The sequence below is a fragment of the Saccopteryx bilineata genome, chromosome 1 (assembly GCF_036850765.1).
Source record: "Saccopteryx bilineata isolate mSacBil1 chromosome 1, mSacBil1_pri_phased_curated, whole genome shotgun sequence".
NCBI lineage: Eukaryota > Metazoa > Chordata > Mammalia > Chiroptera > Emballonuridae > Saccopteryx > Saccopteryx bilineata.
The window spans coordinates 254,673,657-254,690,901 of record NC_089490.1 but is presented as its reverse complement, the minus strand read 5'-3'; the positions used below and the strand labels follow the sequence as shown (position 1 = coordinate 254,690,901).

At 41.7% G+C, this 17,245-nt stretch overlaps 1 protein-coding gene across 5 annotated transcripts in view; it reads right to left on the bottom strand.

Moving 5' to 3' along the window:
• Positions 1-347: 347 nt before the first annotated feature.
• The window catches only part of GPBP1 (GC-rich promoter binding protein 1), a 94,864-nt gene continuing 77,966 nt past the window's right edge, over positions 348-17,245 (bottom strand). For all 5 annotated transcript variants that reach the window (XM_066241035.1, XM_066241015.1, XM_066241056.1 and 2 more), the window contains 2 exons: positions 4,598-4,700; positions 348-785 (listed from right to left, as the gene is read on the bottom strand). In XM_066241035.1, the coding sequence (XP_066097132.1) occupies positions 627-785; positions 4,598-4,700 (262 nt within the window). In that variant the 3' untranslated portion in view covers positions 348-626. The remainder of the gene's footprint in view (positions 786-4,597; positions 4,701-17,245) is intronic.

Here is a 17,245-nt window from a genome sequence, read left to right as displayed (position 1 = left end):
ACTCTGAAAATCCTGGTCTGACAACAATCCCAGATAAAGCTCTTGAAAATCACCTCCTGAAATTGGGAGGAAAGAGCAGCAAGTCTCTCCTGTAATATTTTCGGAACTACGAATGGCTAAAGAGCAACTCATGTTTTAGAAGGTGACTAGTACAACAGCTGAGATTGGGAAATTAATGGTTTAGTGCACTTTGCTCCAGTTTTAGCCCACATGCTACATTGTCCTCTTTGGAGGGAAGGGCGCACACAGTGGACTGGAGGTCCCCACTGCACAAGAGAGAGGACTCTGCAAGCAAAACAGTGTAAGCTGCCTGTTTTCTTAAGACCTCGACATTTTAAGACAGAAGCTTTGCAAAACATTACACAATTTTTATTATTAAATGAGAAAATCTCATTTGTTACATCGTCACATTGCTAGTCAGAGAAATGCTGCAGTGATGAAGGAAGTCATGTTGATCAACCCAAGTCCTCGTTTCTACAACATCCATTTACAAAGAAATAATGGTCAACACAGCCCAACACAACATTCTTGGTTTCTTCATACTGAAGTCCCCCAGAAATCATCTTCTAATGGGGTACTGACTACATAAATTATAGTCCTCCGTCTCCAGGCCACCTGGCGCGGCCTCACACGTCGTCGTCGTCTGACGTGTCGCTGCTGCTCGTCTCCGTGTCGTCCGTCTCCACGGCGGGCCGGAAAGTGCTGTTTTTCCAGGGTCCAAACTTGAAGTCACAGACCAGGCCATTTTTCAAAATACCGTTCTTCCTCAGACCATTCTTCTGTAACTAAAATGACAAACACAAAAATTAAACGGACTATCCTCCCAGAGTTACTATCAAATGAGTAGTAACATGATAATAATTAACCACATATTAAAATTAATAAAATGTACCTGACCCTGAAAGTCCAGATTATGACACCACATCTGAAAAACTAGTTCAAGACAGGTCAGTGATCCAACTGACCCAACAAGTATTTCCCAGGAAAAACACGGTCACCACCCACCAGGACACTGTGGGAATGGCACACAGCAGCCCCAGCGCTGCCCAGAACAGAACCAGCAACACACACCTCAGCTGCTTGTTTGATTGATCCCCCACCTGGGCTACTGACACACCTAGAGCCTGCTCCATTCACTCTGCAGAGCACAAACTACTCCAGTGTGTGGTGCTGAAAAGAATGGTATGAATAAAGGAAGGTGTGCAAAAATAGCAAATCAAATACAGCCTTTTGGGACCCCATATTTACAGCTGGTGAGAATGTCAACTGGTACAAACATTACGCAAATCAGTACGATGGTTCCTCAAAAAACTAAGAATAGAATTACCGTATGACCCAGCAATCCCTCCACTGGGTATTACCCAAAAAACCTGAAAACATTGGCACATAAAAGATACAGGCACCCCCATATTCATCACAGCATTATTCACAGTGGCCAAGACATGGAAGCAACAAAAGTGTCCCTCGAAGGATGATTGGATATAAAGAAGATGTGATACATTATCCAATGGAATACTACTCAGCCAGAAGAAATGATAAGTGTCATTTACGACAACATGGTGGACCCTGAGAACATTATACTGAGTGAAGTAAGTAAATCAGTAAAAGCTACAAACTGTATGATTTCACACATAGGTTGGATATAAAACTGAGATTCACGGACATAGACAAGTGGTTACCAGGGGGAGGGGAGTAAAGAGGGACAAATATACAGTGACGGAAAATGATCAGACTTTGGGTGATGAGCACACAACACAATCAACAGTTCAAGTGCTATAGAGATGTTCACCTGGAACCTATGTACTGTTATCGACCAATGTCACCCCGTTATATTTGATTTTTTAAATAAAGTTTCTTTTAAAAAATAGACTTTTGCTTAACCACAGAGATAGATACAAGAAAAAATTAGTTTCTATTTCTGAAAATGAGAAATTAGAACTAAAAGGTTAATATGGTAAGAACTGGGTTCAAAAATCACCTGTTTGGGGTGGGAGGTGCACAAGGGTAGACCCAAATTTAAGGACACAAAGCTAAATTAATAATGTACATACTAATAACTCCAGCTTTTTACACTTCACAAAACTGCTTGACACTGGTCATTTTCATCAAAATCTCTAAATATAATCTTCTGTAAGACCAAATTCAGCTATATAATAACAATGCTTGGAATTGTTTATAGGTGTCCTATTCTAGAGGGATTTCTTAATTGAGGGTTAGGGTAGGATTCAAACCCAAGGGGCCACTCACATCACAGCTAACCCATCTGTCACAGATCTTAAAAGCTAGAAGAGGGAGGATCTCAGCTCCCCCTTTTCCTTCTCCCCACTAAATTCTCTCCTCTCCACAGATTTCCTCTTCTACCTAAATTCTAAAACCTAAACTCCTTCTTTTACTGTGAACAAATGCCCTCACCAGCTTCAGAGAAAAACAAAAGCCACGCACCATCTCTGAAGTTCCTCAGCCACTGTGATGCTTAAAAACACATCCTGATTCCTCTTTTAAAGGTACTGCCTCCCCCCCCCCCAAAGTTTAGTGCTGTTTCACACGACATGTGGCCCAATGCCACCAAATCTTTCCAGAGCTTGAAATTGATTGTGGAAGATTTTGGTATGAACCTATTTTAAATCTTTATCTGATTTCTCTAAATGCCTGTATCACCCCCAAGAACATCCAGTTTAATGTGATTTTTGCAGCCACTTCTCTCCTGTAGGCCCTCACTCTCCGTCCCCTACTGCTGACTATAACCAAACCAACTGATGAACCATCCAGACATAAGTCTTCGAAATCCCTCTTCCAGAGTGTGCTGCTTCACACTATACACCTGTGTTCCTCGTGTACAAGGGACCACTTCACATTCCTATGATGTCTTGAATATGATATCAAGAGCACAAGCAACAAAAGAAAAAGAATGGGCTATTATCAACATTTGAAACTTCCGTGCATCAAAGGACACAACAGTGAAAAGTCAACCTACAAAATAAGAGAAATATTTACAAACCATTTATCTGATAAGAGACTAGCATCCAGAATACACAAAGAAGTGACACAACTCAAAAAACCTGATTATAAAAAGGGGGCAAAGAACGTGAGTAGACATGTCTCCAGAGACACACAAACAGCCCTAACACAGGAAAAGACACTCACCAGTACTAAAAATGGGGAAATGAACAAAAAGAACAATAAGACACCACCTCAAACCTATCAGAAAGGATCCTGTCCCCCCAAAAAAGAAAAACTCTTGAGCACCACTGGTGGGAATGCAAAATGGTACAGCTCCTAAAGAAAACACATGGGCGGTTCCTGAAAAAGATAAAAACAGATGATCAAATAATCCAGGGATTCCACCTGTCGGTATATCTCTGAAGAACTGAAAACAGGGACTCCAAGTGTTTGTAAACCCACATTCACAGCATCATTACTCACAGTAGTCCAGTCAAGTGGTCGAAGCAACCTACATACGTTCATCACAAATACATGAATAAACAGAATGTGGTGGACACAATATTCAGACTATAAAAGACAATTCTGACACATGCTATTGTAGGAGAACCTTGAGGACACAACACTAAGAGAAGCCAGTACCAACAGAACAAATACTGGATGATTTCATGTACACAAGGCACCTAGAGCAACCGACAGAGAGCAGACCAGTGAGTTCCAGGGGCTGGGGGAGTGAAAATGAGATGGGGAGTTTCAGAGGCAGATGGCAATGAAGCATGAAGCCATGTGAGGGAACTAACGCCAGTAAGCAGAGCAGTACATGTAACAATGACTCAATGGGAACATCCACATTATGTGCATTTTGCCACAAACGTCTAAGTGCTGTGAAAAAAGTATAAAATTCACCCTTAAGTTTTTTTATTTAGGGTAATTGTATCTATTTTATTATGAAGCTAATATAACTAATTTCCTCAAGATTTCACTGAAGCCTGACCAGGTGGTGGCGCAGTGTATAGAGTATCAGACTGGAATGTAGAAGACTCAGGTTTGAAACCCCAAGGTCACCAGCTTGAAGATGGGGTTGCTGGCTTGAGCATGGGATCATAGACATGACCCCATAGTTGCTGACTTGAACCCAAGGTCGCTGGCTTGAGCAAGGGGTCACCAGCTCTGCTATAGGCCTCCTGGTCAAGGCACATATGAGAAAGCAACCAACAAACAACTAAGGTGCTGCAACGAAGAATTGATGCTTTTCATTTTTCTCCCCTCCTGTCTGTCTGTCCCTATCTGTCCTTCTGTCTCTGGTTTCTGTCTCTCTCTCTCTCTCTCTCTCTGTCACTCTCACACATACACAATTTCATTCAAAACACTTAAAACTTTTAGCATGTCTACAGAAAATTACTTCTGAATGGCCTTAACTATTTTAAAAAACTGTAATTTGGAAAAATTATTTCAACATTCTGATACTCTATCAAGCATTTCCTAAAACTTTTTCAAAAAGTAAACTATGAAGACATAAAACAAAGGCAATTCTGACTCATAATAGGATACCAATAAATTTCTACATAAAACTTGTGATACCCCCCCAACCCCCACAAATGCTTTGTTAAAGCCCACCATGCTGATTAAGGAGGGGCAGTGTGAAATGAGCTCGCACCTGCTCGCTGATGACCTGGAACTCCCTCATCTCGTCCTCAGTCAGGGGGGCACAGGTCTCGTCATTCTCGCTGTCCTCTTGCCAGCCCATCTCCTTCAGCAACCTGCATCAGAGGGAAATTCATACATTCAGAGCTGCGCCCAAGTGGGGAAATCCATTTATGCTATGAGCAAGAAAACCGTATCCATTATACAAACTCCTTAAAACACATTTTAAAAATGTGCGTTGAGAACCAAGATGGCAGCAGAGTAGGCAGATGCACAGACTCCCAGCTCACACCACCAAACTGGATTACAAATTACTTTAGAAACAATCAGCGTGAAAAACCAACTTTGGATTAAAAGAACAGGTCTCAAAAACAAAGGAACAAAGAAGCAGCCATACCAAGCCTGGTAGGGAGTACCAAGGCACGGGGTGGGTCTCCCCTGCTACCAGGAACGAAGGTGGGGTGAGACTGAGAGCCCAGAAGGGCTCTCATTACAAGGAGAAGAGCAGAAAATATCGCTCACAGCCACTTGCCTGGGGACCTGGGAATGAGGTGAGCTGAGAGGGCTGGCTTGTCTTCCAAAAGGAAACTGGAGAGAGAGGGAGACAGATGGTGACGGGCAGAGGAATGCATGGGAGGACCTGAGAAGCTGACTCATCCAGTGCTGAGGTGGCCATAGCTGGGGGAGGGGTTGAACCCTCAACAAAGCACAAGCCTAAAGTGGACCCACCTCCAGAAAGCTCTCCAGCTCCAATCAGAGCAACAAGACACAGCTGAAAACAGGAAGTGGAAAGGAGGAGCAGTAACTCAGGTCTCCATGGAGATCAGAGATACACTTCCCCCTACTGAATCCGAGAAAGCACCCCGCCCCTGGAGAGAAGCTGGCAGATCTGGCCTTCAGAATCTCAGGTTACACCACCTCATTCCTGGATACAGCTTCAAATAAGCCCCTGCTGAGATCAGTAAACAAGACTACCACTGAGTTAAGAAAACTGAGAAGAAAACCAACAAATCAAGACTTCAAAGAGGTTCTACTAGGTAAGAAGATCACAGGTGGAAGAACACCTACAATTCTATATAGAGAATAATGGGTAGGCAGAAAAGCATAAGTCATATGATTCAACAAGATAAATCCTCTGATAAAGTCTTGGATGAATTAGAAGTAATCAAATTACCAGATGCAGAGTATAAAATAATGATTTGTAGGATGCTTAAAAATCTCAAAGCTACAATAAATGGACTTAATGAACACTTCAGTAAAAAAATTGAAAGCATCAAAAAGGACACGGAAATCATAAAAAATCAGACAGAAATGACAAACAAAACATCAGAAATGAAGACTACACTGGAAGGAATCAAAAGCAGAATAAATGAAGCAGAGGATCGAATTAGTGACTTAAGAGGACAAGATAAGTGAAAGCATGGAAGCGGAGCAGCAAAAAGAGACTGAAAAAATCTGAGGAATTTTTGAGAGATCTGTGACAACCTAAAGAGAAACAATATCCACATTAGAGGGGTTCCTGAAGAAGAGGAGAAAGAACAAGGGTTAGAGACCATGTTCAGTAAAATCATAGCTAAAAACTTCCCTAAATTGATGCATGAAAACGTCACACAGTCGGCCTAGCATGCGGAGGACCCGGGTTCGATTCCCGGCCAGGGCACAGAGGAGAAGCACCCATTTGCTTCTCCACCCCTCCGCCGCGCTTTCCTCTCTGTTTCTCTCTTCCCCTCCCGCAGCCAAGGCTCCATTGGAGCAAAGATGGCCCGGGCGCTGGGGATGGCTCTGTGGCCTCTCCCTCGGGCGCTAGAGTGGATCTGGTCGCAATATGGCGACGCCCAGGATGGGCAGAGCGTCGCCCCCTGGTGGACAGAGCGTCGCCCCTGGTGGGCGTGCCGGGTGAATCCCGGTCGGGCGCATGTGGGGAGTCTGACTGTCTCTGCCCGTTTCCAGCTTCAGAAAAATACAAAAAAAAAAAAAAAGTCACACAAGTTCAAGAAGCACACAGAATTCCATTAAAGAGAAACCCCAAAAAATCTACACCAAGACACATAATTAAAATACCAAAGCTAAGAGATAAAGAGAAAAAACTAAAAGCTGCTAGAGAAAAAAAGGCTAACACCTACAAAGGAGCCACCATAAGGATGTCACCCAACTTCTCAATAGAAACACTTGAGGCCAGAAGGGAATGGCAAGACATATTCAAAGTATTGCAGAACAAGAGCCTACAACCAAGACTTCTTTATCCAGCAAGGCTATCATTTAAAATTGAAGAAGAAATAAAAAGCTTCCCAGACAAAAAAAACTCAAGGAATTTATTACAACCAAACCAATGCTGCAAGAAATGTTAAAGGGTCTGTTGTAAACAGAATAAAGGGGGGAAAGAATTACTAAAAGAGGAATATAACTTTAAAGAATCAAATGGCAATAAACTACATATCAATAATAACCTTAAATGTAAATGAATTAAATGCTCCAATCAAAAGACACAGGGTAGCTGAATGGATAAGAAAACAGGACCTGTACATATGTTGTCTACAGGAAATGCACCGCAAAACAAAAGATACACATAGACTAAAAGTAAAAGGATGGAAAAAAAATATATATTTCATGCAAATGGAAATGAAAAAAAGCTAGGGTAGCAATATTTATATCTGACAAACTTTAAAACAAAGACTATATAGTAAGGGATAAAGAAGGTCACTATATAATGATAAAGGGAGAAATCCAACAGGAAGAGATAACCATTATAAATATCTGTGCTCCTAATAATATAGGAGCACCTAAATATATAAAGCAGATTTTGATGGACATAAAGGGAGAGAGATCAGCCTGACCAGGCGGTGGCACAGTGGATAGAGTGTCGGATGCGGAAGACCCAGGTTCGAGACCCTGAGGTCGCCAGCTTGAGCGAGGGCTCATCTGGTTTGAGCAAAAAGCTCACCAGCTTGAGCCCAACGTCGCTGGCTCAAGCAAGGGGTTTCTTGGTCTGCTGAAGGCCCGTGGTCAAGGTACATAAAAAAAAGGGGGGGGGGATCAACAGCAATACTATAATAGTAGGGGATTTGAATACCCCAGTAATATCAGTGAATAGATCCTCAAGAAAAAAAATTAACAAAGAATAACAGAATTAAGGGATACACTAGATCAATTGGATTTAATAGATATCTTCAGAATCTTCTACCCTAAAGCAGTAGAAAACACATTCTTTTCAAGTGCGCATGGTATATTCTCTAGGATAGACCACATATTAGGTAATAAAACGAGTCTCAACAAATTTAAGAAGATTGAAACCATATCAAGCATCTTCTCTGACCACAATGGCATGAAACTATATAGATATCAACTACAATAGGAAAACTGAAAAATACTCAAACACTTGGAAACTAAACAGCATGTTATTAAACAACGACTGATCAACAATGAGATCAAGGAAGAAATAAAAAATTTCCTTGAAACAAATGAAAACAAGCATAGAACAACTCAAACTCTGTGGGACACAGCAAAAGCAGTCCTGAGAGGGAAGTTCATAGCATTACAGGCATACCTTAAGAAGCTAGAAGCCCTGGCCGGTTGGCTCAGCGGTAGAGCGTCGGCCTAGCGTGCGGAGGACCCGGGTTTGATTCCCGGCCAGGGCACACAGGAGAAGCGCCCATTTGCTTCTCCACCCCTCCGCCGCGCTTTCCTCTCTGTCTCTCTCTTCCCCTCCCGCAGCCAAGGCTCCATTGGAGCAAAGATGGCCCGGGCGCTGGGGATGGCTCTGTGGCCTCTGCCTCAGGTGCTAGAGTGGCTCTGGTCGCAACATGGCGACGCCCAGGATGGGCAGAGCATCGCCCCCTGGTGGGCAGAGCGTAGCCCCTGGTGGGTGTGCCGGGTGGATCCCGGTCGGGCGCATGCGGGAGTCTGTCTGACTGTCTCTCCCTGTTTCCAGCTTCAGAAAAATGAAAGAAAAAAAAAAAGAAGCTAGAAAAAGCTAAAAAAAACAACTTAATCCAGCAACTAAAACAACTAGAAAAAGAACAGCAAGTAAAGCCTAGAGCAGGCGTCCCCAAACTATGGCCCACAGGCCGCATGCAGCCCACTGAAGCCATTTATCTGGCCCCCTACTGCACTTCCGGAAGGGGCACCTCTTTCATTGGTGGTCAGTGAGAGGAAGACTGTATGTGGCGGCTCTCCAAAGGTCTGAGGGACAATGAACCGGCCCCCTGTGTAAAAAGTTTGGGGACCCCTGGCCTAGAGGAAGTAGAAGGAAGGAAATTATTAAAGATCAGAGCAGAAATAAATGACACAGAGATTAAAAAAACAATAGAGAGGATCAATGAAACCAAGAGCTGATTCTTTGAAAAAGTAAATAAGATTGATGAGATTGATGAACCCTTCGCCAGACTCACCAAGAAAAAAAGAGAAAGGACTCAGATAAATTTAGAAATGAGAGTGGAGAAGTAGCAATGGACACAGCAGAAATACAAAAGGATTGTAAGAAAATACTATAAAGAACTATATGTCAAAAAATTAGACAACCTAGGTGAAATACCCAAATTCCTTGAAAAATGTAATCTTTCAAAAATCAGTCTGGAAGAATCAGAAAACCTAAACAGACCAATTACAACAAATGAGATCAAAACAGTTATCAATAAACTCCCAACAAACAAAAGCCTCGGCAGATGGCTTCATAGGCAAATTCTACCAAACATTCAAATAAAAACTAACTCCTATCCTTCTCAAGCTATTTCAAAAAAATTCAAGAGGAGGAAAGACTTCCAAGTTCCTTTTATGAGGTGAGCATAATTCTGATTCCAAAACCAGGCAAAGACAACACAAAGAAAGAAAACTATAGGCCAATATCCCTGATGAATTTATAGATGCTAAAGTTTGCAACAAAATATTAGCAAACCGGATTCAGCAAGGGGAGGCAAAGCTGGTACAATATTTGCAGCAAATCAATCAATGTGATTCATCACATAAAAGGTAGGACAAAAAACACATGATAATATCAAAAGATGTAGAAAAAGCACTCAATAAAATCCAACACGCATTTATGATCAAAACTCTCAGCAAAGTGGGAATACGCGGATCATATCTCAAAATGATAAAGACCATCTATGACAGGTCCACAGCCAACATCATACTCAATGGGCAAAAGTAAAAACAATCCCCTTAAGATCAAGGACAAGGCAGGGGTGCCCCTTTCACCACTCTTATTCAACATAGTTCTGGAAGTCCTAGCCACAGCAATCAGACAAGAAGAAATAAAAGTCATCCAAATTTGAAAAGAAGTAAAACTATCATTATTTGCTGATGATATGATACTGTACCTAGAAAACCCTAAAGTCACAAAAAACTACTAGACCTGATAAATGAATTCAGCAAGGTAGCAGGATATAAAATTAATACTCAGAATTAGGAGGCATTTTTATACATCAACAATGATCTGTCTGAAAGAGAAATTAAGAAAACAATCCCCTTCACTACTGCACCAAGAAAAATAAAGTAGCCCTGGCCAGTTGGCTCAGTGGTAGAGCGTCGGCCTGGCGTGCAGAAGTCCTGGGTTCGATTCCAGGCCAGGGCATACAGGAGAAGCGCCCATCTGCTTCTCCACCCCTCCCCCTCTCCTTCCTCTCTGTCTCTCTTTTCCCCTCCCACAGCCGAGGTTCCATTGGAGCAAAGATGGCCCGGGCGCTGGGGATGGCTCCTTGGCCTCTGCCCCAGGCGCTAGAGTGGCTCTGGTCGCAACAGAGCAACGCCCTGGAGGGGCAGAGCATCGCCCCCTGGAGGGGCAGAGCTTCGCCCCTGGTAGGTGTGCCGGGTGGATCCCGGTGGGGCACATGCGGGAGCCTGTCTGACTGTCTCTCCCCATTTCCGGCTTCAGAGAAATGCAAATAAATAAATAAATAAATAAATAAATAAAAATAAAGTACCTAGGAGTAAATTTAACCAAGGAGGTTAAAGACTTGTACTTGGAAAATTATAAAACATTGATAAAAGAAATCAAGGAAGATACAAACAAATGGAAGCATATACTGTGCTCATGGTTAGGAAAAATAAACATCATTAAATGTCCATAATACCCAAAGCAATTCATAAATTCAATGTAATTCCTAATAAAATACCAAGGACATACTTCAAAGATATAGAATATTCCAAAAATTCATACGGAACCAAAAAAGAACACGAATAGCCCTCAGCAATCTTGAAAAAGAAGAATAAAGTGGGTGGTATCACACTTCCAGATGTCAAGTTATACTACAAGGCCATTGTACTCAAAACAGCCTAGTACTGGCATATGAACAGGCATATAGATCAATGGAACAGAACAGAGAACCCAGAAATAAACCCGCACCTTTATGAACAATTGATATTTGACAAGGGTGGTGATAGCATACAATGGAGTAAAGACAGTCTCTTTAACAAATGGTGTTGGAAAAACTGGTCAGCTACCTGCAAAAAAATGAAACTAGACCACCAACTTACACCATTCACAAAAATAAACTCAAAATAGATAAAAGACTTAAATGTAAGTCATGAAACCATAAGCATCCTAGAAGAAAACATAGGCAGTAAGCTCTTCGACATCACTCACAGCAATATATTTGCTGATTTATCTCCACAAGCAAGGGAAATAAAAGACAGGATAAATAAATGGGACTATATCAAACTAAAAAGCTTTTGCACAGCTAAAGACAGTATGAACAGAATAAAAAGGCAAACCACACAATGGGAGAACATATTTGACAATACGTCTGATAAGGGGTTAATAACTAAAATTTATAAAGAACTTGTAAAACTCAACACCAGGAAGATAAACAGTCCGATCAAAAAATGGGTAAAAGATGCCTGACCTATGGTGGCGCAGTGGATAAAGCGTCGACCTGGAAATGCTGAAGTCGCTGGTTCAAAACCCTGGGCTTGCCTGGTCAAGGCACATATGGGAGTTGATGCTTCCAGCTCCTCCCCTCTCCTCTCTCTCTCTCTCTCTCTCTCTCTCTCCCCCTCTCTCTTTGTCTCTCCCTCTCCTCTCTAAAATGAATAAATAAATAAATAATTTTTTTAAAAAATGGGTAAAAGAGATGAATAGACACTTCTCCAAAGAGGACATACAGATGGCCAATGGGCATATGAAAAAATGCTCAACATCACTAATCATTAGAGAAATGCAAATTAAAAGCACAAGGAGATACCACCTCAAACCAGTCAGAATGGCGCTCATTAACAAAACAACAGAGTAAGTCAAGGATGTGGAGAAAGGGGAACCCTCCTGCACTGCTGGTGGGAATGCGGACTGGTGCAGCCATTGTGGAAAACAGTATGGAGATTCCTCAAAAATTAAAAATCAAACTGCCTTTTGACCCAGCTATCCTACTTTTAGGAATATACCCCAAGAATACCATAGCACAGTTTGAAAAGGAGAAATGCACCCCCATGTTTATGGCAGCATTGTTCACAATAGCGAAGATCTGGAAACAGCCCAAGGGTCCGTCAGTGGACGACTGGATTAAAAAGCAGTGATACATATACACAATGGAATACTATGAGGCCATGAAAAACAAGGAAATATTTTTTGCGACAACATGGATGGAACTGGAAACTATTATGTTAAGTGAAAAAAGCCAGGCAGAGAAATAAAAAATAATATCATATGACCTCACTCATATGAGGAATCCTACAAACAATATGAACTGAGCAGCGGAATAAAGACAGAGGCGGGATCAATGGATCCAGAAGGAAAGCGGACAGAGGAAAGGCAATGATAGGGTGATAGGATGGGAGGAGAGCAGAAAAGCAATTCCTGGAGGGAAGCGGGGAGGGCGTTACAGGGAGGGAGACGTGAGGATGTACTGGGAAACATGGGTGACATTAGAATCTAGGTAAACACAATAAATTAATAATAAAAATAAAATGTGCATTTATGTAGATTAAGAGTATGTAGATAAGTATATGTAGATAAGAGTAATAAGTTCATTGGAGCCTGACCAGGTGGTGGCACACTGGATAGAGCGTCGGACTGGGACACGGAGGACCCAGGTTCGAAACCACGAGGTCACCGGTTTCAGCATGGGCTCACTTGGTTTGAGCAAGGCTCACCAGCTTAAGCCCAAGGTCACTGGCTTGAGCAAGGGGTCACTTGGTCTGTTGTAGCCGCCCAGTCAAAGCACATATGAGAAAGCAATCACTGAGAAACTAAGGTGCCGCAACAAAGAATTGATGCTTCTCATCTCTTCCTTCCAGTCTCTCTGTTCCTCTGTCTCTGTCACACAAAAAAAAGGAGTAAGCCCAATGAAAGGCCTTACATAGTAAGATGATAATTGCTTAACTGCTTTATTTTTGAATTCAGAGGTCCTCCAGGTTAGGAACTTGCAGAAGGCTGTTCAGGCTAGAACCGTGGAGTCTGCTAAAGCCAAGCACTGACAGTAAAAGCAATGTCCTGCCCACTTGCTGATACCCCACAGTCCATTCTATTTGAGCTAATCATCAAGTTTTCTACCCTGAAAAAAAAAGGTCAGGCTATCTTACCCTGTATTGCATTACAATTTATTTATCTACTGGTATCACCACGTGAGCATGCCAGTCATCACATTAATTCAATGTGAAACAGGAATCATGGTCTGTGACAGAAAGAGGACTATTTTAAAAGCTCTCAACCAGGATCTACCGTCTTTCCCATGTATAAGATGCACCTAAATTTGGGGCCTAAAATTTGAAAAAAAGAGAAGTGTGAAAAAGCGGGAAATGCAAGTTAAAAAAAAAATCTATAACCACCGTATAAGACGCACCCAGTTTTCACACCCCAAATTTTTCAGGGGGTGGGGGTGTGTGTCTTTATCCAGGGTGAAACACAGTAAGTAAAATGACTTAGGGTTACTCTCTTTTCCTTCCAATTTTTAAAGAGACTACCTCCATCTTAGGCACACAGAGCAAAAAACTGGCAGTGAGCCAACTCTAGTGGGGCAAACAGGAACACCCTGGCCTGAGCTGCTGCATCTGACTCAATGACTTCGGTTTTTTCCCAATATGGACATACAAGGTCTACCAGAAAGTTCTGTCCGTTTTTGGAATAAAACAAAATACAAATTTTTCTTACCGTCAATAAACATTATTAAATAATATAATTGCCATTATTATTAATGATTTCTTGCCAGCGTGAGGGCAATTTGTATATCCCATTTTTAAAAAATGTTTTATCTTTTGATGCGAAAAATTGAACCAGTGCTTGTTTGATATCTTCTTCATGTTTGAATTTTTTTGCCCTTCAAAAGATTTTGTAAGGACAAAAACAAGTGATAGTCAGAGGGTGCTAAGTCCGGGGAATATGGTGGATGCGACAGACATGCTTCTGTAGCATTTCTTCCTTGTTGAAATTCGTAAAAATTACAGTGGCGTAAATGAACTTTATCACTTCACACATAAGACTAACGTGAATCAACTTTTAGTTAATTTGCTACGTCAGTATGTATACATTAAGTGATAAAAATAGAGAGGCACACATGCGCCAAATAAACATGTGCTTACGTGTCGAAACTTGTGATAGAAACAGAACTTTCCGGTAGACCTTATATATTTTATACTGATGAGATTATAATTTTAAAAATTAATTAAATGTCTTAAGTAGTCATTTCTCCTATTTACACCTATTTATCTTTCAACTTGAGCCTGCCACAAAGTAGCTATTTTGTAGACTTTTACATTTTAAAAATAACCTTCAAGAATATCGGTGCTCAGAGACTCTAAATAAAACTTAACACTTATTCCTATACTTTACATATAAAGAATCAAGAAAACAGGCCAGTCAATTGTCTCAGTGGATAGAGCATTGGCCCGGCGTATGGATACCCCAGGTTCAATTCTCAGTCCAGGCACATAGGAGAAGCGCCCATCTGCTTCTCCTTCTCTCACCCTTCCCCTCCTGCAGCCAGTGGCTTGGCTGGTCCAAGCGTCAGCTTGAGGTAAATCTCAGTCGGGGCACATGCAGGAGTCTGTCTCACTATCTCCCCTCCTCTCACTTAAAAAAAAAAAATCAAAATCACATAAGTAAAATAACTTGCATATTTGATGGCAGAAAAGGAAATATAACTGTTGTTTTGTCTCCCAAGTCAGCATGCATTGCATCAAATCCTGTGGCCTCGGGACCATCTGTCACACTCATAACCACTAGTTCCCTCACTCCTTGTCATCACTTGAAGTTTCTTTCCCAACGCACTGTCTTCATTCTGTGGCCTCACTTCCCCGCAGAACAGGGTTTTCATTTCCAACGCCACCCGTCCAGAGTCTACAGACTTAGGGCAGTAAAACAATCTGCTTATACTAGATCCTTACTTTTACTGTTTTACTGTTAAAAACTGAACCTTGAGCCCTGGCCGGTTGGCCTGGCATGCAGGAGTCCCAGGTTCGATTCCCGACCGGGGCACACAGGAGAAGCGCCCGTCTGTTTCTCTACCCCTCCCCCTCTCCTTCCTCTCTGTCTCCCTCTTCCCCTCCCACAGCCAAGACTCCACTGGAGCAAAGTTGGCCCTGGCGCTGAGGATGACTCTATGGCCTCTGCCTCAGGCGCTAGAATGGCTCTGGATGCAACAGAGCAACGCCCCGGATGGGCAGAGCATCGCCCCCTGGTGGGCGTGCCGGGTGGATCCTGGTCGGGCGCATGCTGGAGTCTGTCTGCCTCTCTGTTTCCAACTTCAGAAAAATACAAAAAAAAAAAAAAAAAAACACAAAAAACTGAACCTTAATAACAAGAGATGCACAAATTATTTCAATGTTATAAAATTCAAGTATTCCTAACTTTCCTTTTCTCCTCTGGCCCCTTATTCCCAGAGACTATAACTGATAAACTGTTTCTGGAATAGCTTTTAAAACAAATCTTATGTTAATTTCCTCCTTCCCTACAATTAGGAATATATTTTAATGAGGTCATTTCTAATTTCATTAAAAACTCCACACTCTGGTCAAGACATACCGATATACCATCCACTGGTCCTAAAACAAAACTAGGTATGTACTCAACTCAAAACACCCATCCCTTCCCTCAAATGACCAACCCAGTACCCTTGGCAGCCCTGCAGTACGCATGTCTCACTCGTTGAGTATAAAGTTACAGAGTAGGCAGAAAAATTCTTCAACTGTTGCGTTCCTCGTTCATTTAACAAATGTAAGCACACATTTGTTAAATGAATGGAGCTTAGATTCTAAACGAAAATAAAAGCTGAAATTAAAAATAAAAAAAGTTATTCTACAGTTGGTATAGTCCAGGATCCTTATTGCCCAAGAATTCAATCAAGTTCAAGGAAAACTGGCATTTACCCAAAAATAATCAATTGGGATGTTAATGAATATCACCCCTGCACTGAGCCTGGCCCCTGGGGATATATAAGAAGTTTCAGTAGAAAAACAATTCAGTTTATACAAAGCAATTAAAGAGTTATATAAATATACAATATGAGTGCATAAATTAACATTTCATTGCTTTAGTAGTTATAATCCTTCAGTTATTACAAAGGAATTGAAACTTTAATAGATTTAAGAACTCTAATGTTGAAAATAACACAAAGCCTGCCATGTGGTGGCGCAGTGGATGAAGTGTTGACCTGGAGTGCTGAGGGTCACTGGTTCGAAACCCTGGGCCTGCCTGGTCAAGGCACATGTGGGAGTTGATGCTTCCTGCTCCTCCCCCTCTTCCTCTCTTCTAAAATGAATAAATAAAAATCTTTTAAAAAGAAAGAAAAAATAAAATGACACAAATATGTGTGGAACAAAACCTTAAAAATAAAAACAGTAGACTGAGTAGTAATCTAAATTAATCCTATTAAGTACGACAAAGGAGAGAAGTTTTGGTGCAGTAATCTTTCCCTTCATGGTAGTGAGCTTAAATCAGCTAGTTATCTATTTCTGCACCACAATTTAAGCCTTGATAGGTTTGCTTAATTTCAAACCAAAGAATAAAGCACTAAGTTCTCTAGTCCTTTATGCAGGGATGCTGAACCATGGGGTTACTGCAGGACCACCGCAACGGCAAATCTGCAAACCACCTGGTCATAAGTGTAAAACCACAGAGGATAAAAACAAAGCAGTCTACTCCAGATTTGAGTACTGTTCAATTCTGAGACATCATTACTTCATAGTTCACTATTTAAAAGATGTTTAAGATGGTAATGATGGAAGCAGAAAGCGCTCCTAAAAGTTTACAATAAAAACAAATCACATCTTGGAACACTGGATGAACAGACACATGAAAAAGGAAGAATCTGGAATCCTACTTTATAACACACACAGAAACATACAGGAAATGATGCTCCGGCCCTTCTCCCCGGAGAAGTGCCCGGCAGGGTTCCTTACTTCCTTTCAATAAAGCCTGCTACACTGGTCTTTTCAGACTCCCATGGATTCCAACATTTGGTGCTGAAACCTGGGACAGGATTGATTGGCCGGCGATCTGTCCCTGTCCTGAACCCCTGCCAGACCAGAAGAATCGCATGCAGACCTTCGCCAATCAGAAAATTGGAAAAATCTACCTAACCCTACACACCAACCCTGAAATCTGCCCTTGCAAAACAGAAAAACCTGGAACCCTATAAATACACCCCTATTCCGAACAATGGTGGAAAAAACCCTTGTTCTCATTATTAGCGCCAATTATAGAACCAATCCTAATTTTGTGCCTAATTTTAATGCTTGC